Source organism: Clytia hemisphaerica, unplaced genomic scaffold, assembly GCF_902728285.1.
Source record: "Clytia hemisphaerica strain Z4C2 unplaced genomic scaffold, Clytia hemisphaerica genome assembly, whole genome shotgun sequence".
Lineage (NCBI taxonomy): Eukaryota > Metazoa > Cnidaria > Hydrozoa > Leptothecata > Clytiidae > Clytia > Clytia hemisphaerica.
In genome coordinates, this window is record NW_027103633.1 from 45493 (window position 1) to 50061 (window position 4569).

Genomic DNA, 4569 nt, shown 5'->3' on the forward strand with positions numbered 1-4569 from the left:
CTCTTTAAGAAGAACTCCAGCTTGTAGATTACGTTTAGTGTCGTTAAATTTGTGACGTATTTGAAGGTGTTGTACATACTCCTTTCTCCACCGTGACCAAAACTCGTTACAAATATACCTCCATCGCCTTCTTGAATACAAGTCTGCTTTTTCGAAACGTCCTGGTGGTGGCATGACAATGGTAGATTTCATTGTCAATAGATGATTTGGTGTTAAAGGTGTTGGACTCTCTACATCACTGAGGCATTCAACAGTTAATGGTCCTGAACCTCTATTTCAACTAATAATGTTCGAAACGGTTCATCATTTAACGAATGACCATGAGTGGTCAATAACGTATCTAAGATTGCACGTGTAGAGCGTATTAGTCTTTCCCATACGCCTCCAAAGTTGCTTGCGTATGGTGGATTGAACTTCCAGCAAACAAAGTCTGCATTGTGTTCCATCAGATAAATCTTGATTGCTTGATCGTCCACTTCATTGATCGCTTTGACGAATTCGGTTCGAGCTCCAACAAAATTTGAACCGTTGTCACATCTTACCAGTTGTACTGGTTCTCTTCTTGCAATGAAACGTCGTATACACATGATGAAAGAATCAGTGTCCATAGAATTAACACTCTCTGGATGGCAAGCTCGTGAATTTAGGCACGTGTAGATAATACCATAACGTTTGAGCTCGCTTCGTCGCTCTTTGACGAGGAAAGGACCAAAAAGGTCTAGTTCGACGTAGGTGAATGGTGGTAGATCAGCCATCTTTGGTGATTGAGACTTCCCACGTAACTTACGACAACTTACACATTGATGAAGAACATGACGAACAAGGGAATTACCGTTGATACACCAGAATCCCTTTTCTCTCAGTGTACACAACGTTGCGTTGCGCCCTCCGTGTCGCATCTCTTCATGAACTTTTTGGATGACACTCTTTGTTGTTGTTGATGGTCTGGGTAGCACGATGGGATGCTTCTCTTCATATGGAATGTTTGTTGCATTGTTGATACGTCCACCAACTCGAAGGATATCTTCTCCATCGAAGAATGGTGCCAATTGATATATTGGGCTCGTTTTCTTCAGTGGTTCCTTCTTCTTCAATTGGTTGATGTCGTCAGGGAAGGCCTTCTGTTGAACTAATCTGATGATAGCCTTCTGACTTTTGCCTGTTTGACTTTCGAAGTCGAATCAATCTGTACATGATACGTATCATCTTTGACCACGAGTTAGTACGGCTTTCAAGAACATCGACTAATTCTGGGTGAACAACTTTGGACGTTTGAACCTTGGACGTTTGCACCTTGACCTTCTTTACTTTTTTGTCGCCATTTGTCAACTTCAGTACATTAGGTTGCTTTGGCCATTGTGCTTTGCTCTGATAGAGGAAATCGGGTCCCCTAAACCAATGTCTAATCTTTTCGGTTGCTGTCAGGTTCAAACTTATTGTAGGTCTTTTCGATGGCGCGACTCTTGATTTTGATAACACCAGTTGGCAATGAATACTTCCTTTGTCGTTCGAGTACCTGATGTAAGATACCTGTCCATAGCCTTCCTCCGCCCCATCCGAAAAGTGGTTAAGGGATATGTTGACGATGTTACCAAAATCTTTTGGCTTCAAGCATCTATGGATCTCGAACTGCTCGATGGACTTCAATTGTAATTTCCATTGTTCGAATCGTTACAATTGCTGCTCAGTGAGTGGTTCATCCCAACCGTGTTTGTTGGCACAAATTTCTTGTATAATCTTCTTTCCTTCTAACAGGAAGGGTGAAATCAAGCCCAACGGATCATACATTGAGCTGACGGTCGACAAAACTCCTCGCCGTGTTGATGGTTTCTCTTTGAATTGAACTTTGTAGGCGAACACGTCACGTTCTGGACACCACTGCATGTCCAGGGCTCGTTCGTTGGGTATTGTGTCGGTTGTCATATCAAGGTCCTTCAGAGACTTTGATCTTTCTTCTGATGGTATTGATTTGATAGCTGAACGACTATTCCAATGAAACTTAGTGAGACAAAAACCACCTTCTTTGCACATCAGTCGTGTGTTGTTTACTGTTGAGATGGCTGAGTCGTCTTCTGGAAAGGACTTTAGCATATCGTCTACATAGAAGTTACGATGTAATACTTCAGCTGCTTGCTCGCCATACTTGAATTTGTTCTCGGTAGCAGTTCGTCTCAGTGCATGATTGACACAACTTGGAGATGATGTGATACCAAAGTAGTGGACGCACATTTGATATTCTTGCAACTTGCTTTCCAGGTCCCCGTCTGGCCACCATAGGAAATGAAGATAATCACGTTGGTCGTCAGGTACTCTGACCTGACAAAACATTGCTTCGATATCACCCATAACTGCCACTGGCTCCTCTCTGAAACGCACAAGGACACCCATCAACTGGCTTGTTAGGTCTGGTTTTTGTAGTTGCTCTTGGTTCAAACAATAACCGTTTGCCTTCATGGAACAATCGAAAACGACTCTGATCTTGTCTGGTTTCTTTGGGTGGTACACACCATGATGCAGTATATACCAGGTTTTGCTATCAGCTGGTGGTTTATCTGCCTTGGTTGCATATCCTTTGGAGATGATGTCGTTCATAAACTTGACGTAATCTTCATACATTTTCGGTTGTTCGGATAGTTTTCGTTTCAACCAATGTGCTCGTTGTAGTACTTGATCGAAGTTGTTTCGAACTATCTTTTCTTTGGATCGGAATGGAAGTGGTGAAACATAATGACAATTTTAAAACGGTGTCTCGTCTTCCATCATTTGGATGAAACGTTTGTCTTCCATGGATACCACTTGGTAGTCATTTGACTCGTGAAAATCAATTGATTGAGCGGTGATAATCATATCTCTCAGTGAAAGATCTTTGATGGTCTCTCGAACCTTAATACTGACACGATTAAACAAAAACGAATTCTTACTTTTGCTGCTCATTGGGCTGGATATGCACCATCCCAAACGAGTCTTATATGCATAGGGACCGTCACCTTCACTTTGAATGACTTCTATTGGTTCCAAGACTTTAGGACAATTTGTTCTAATCAGTAAACCGATAACAGCTCTCTCAGAAACCTTTGGTAGGTAATGTTTGATACTTGATAAATACGTCCACTTTTTGATTTTTTCGGATGTCGCAATGTCACTGTCATCAACAGGCAGTGATAAACGAGTATAACACTTGGGAAGGTGGATAATATCCGTGCTGTCAAAAGATGAAACCTTAAGGTGATTGATAAACGAGGTATCTTCTCGATGACTACCAGCCATGGTTTCGATTTCAATGGTGGTCTTGGTTCCAACGATACCGAGTTGAAATAGCACGTCTTCAGTGACAAAGGTACCTTGTGAGCCATTGTCTAACAGTGCAAACGTCTCGACACACTTGGTTGGATTTGATGAATGAGAGATGATGACTCTGACGATACTCAGACTGACGGATTTTGAACTGTTGGAGATGCAATTAGAGGTGACTTGCTGCAAACAGCACAGGTTCTCTTGTTCTTACAACTTTTGGCATTGTATGACGAATCGGTTGGTTTCAAACAACAGAAGCATAAACGTTTGCGGAAAATGAACCTCTTGCGGTCAGCTAGATCCATCTTCTTGTAGTCTCGACATTTCTCCAAATCGTGCGGTGTTTTGTAGTTACAACAAATGCATTTATCCATTGAGATGAGGTTACTTCTGAATCTTTGTCGATTTTGTCTCTTGCTGTTGTTGTTGTTGGTCGTGTTCTTTGAAAGGTTACTGATGAATATGACTGTAGAGATAATAAATCCAATCGTTTTTATTGTAAATTGGTGTTTGTGAATAAACTGAAAGTTTGACGGCTTTGGTGAATCAATGCAATGGTGAAATCAATGGTACTGGCCAATACAATGATGGAATCAATGGTGCTGGTCAATGCAATGATGGAATCAATGGTACTGGTCAATACAATGATGGAATCAATGGTACTGGTCAATACAATGCTGGAATCAATGATGCTGGTCAATGCAATGATGGAATCACTGTTCAATGCAATGATGGAATCAATGGTGCTGGTCAATACAATGATGGAATCAATGGTGCTGTTCAATGAAATACTGGAATCAATTGTGCTGGTCAATGCAATGATGGAATCAATGGTGCTGGGCAATAAAATGATGGAATCAATGGTGCTGGTCAATGCAATGATGGAATCAATGGTACTGGTCAATACAATGATGGAATCAATGGTACTGGTCAATACAATGCTGGAATCAATGATGCTGGTCAATGCAATGATGGAATCAATGGTGCTGGGCAATAAAATGATGGAATCAATGGTGCTGGTCAATGCAATGATGGAATCAATTGTTCTGGTGAATTCAATGGTGGAATCGATGGTGGTGTACAGGTGGATGCAATGCTGCACTCACCAATGGTACTGTTGTGCGGGTGAATGCAAGTTAGGGATTGTGCATTTTTTGTAAGCATCATTTTTATAAGAAATCCATCGATAATTTTCGATTCAAGGTGTATTGACTTTCGGCGATGGGTTCTTTTAAACCAAATTAGGGATTGTACAAAATGTGAGCATTCTTATTT

General features: G+C 41.2%; 1 protein-coding gene across 1 annotated transcript; it reads right to left on the reverse strand.

Moving 5' to 3' along the window:
* Nucleotides 1-254: 254 nt before the first annotated feature.
* On the reverse strand, nucleotides 255-2616 carry LOC136802671 (uncharacterized). Its single transcript, XM_067059431.1, has 2 exons — nucleotides 1676-2616; nucleotides 255-1167 (listed from the first exon to the last, which is right to left on the reverse strand). The coding sequence occupies exons 1-2, from the start codon at nucleotides 2614-2616 to the stop codon at nucleotides 255-257; spliced, it is 1854 nt and encodes a 617-aa protein (XP_066915532.1).
* Nucleotides 2617-4569: the final 1953 nt, after the last annotated feature.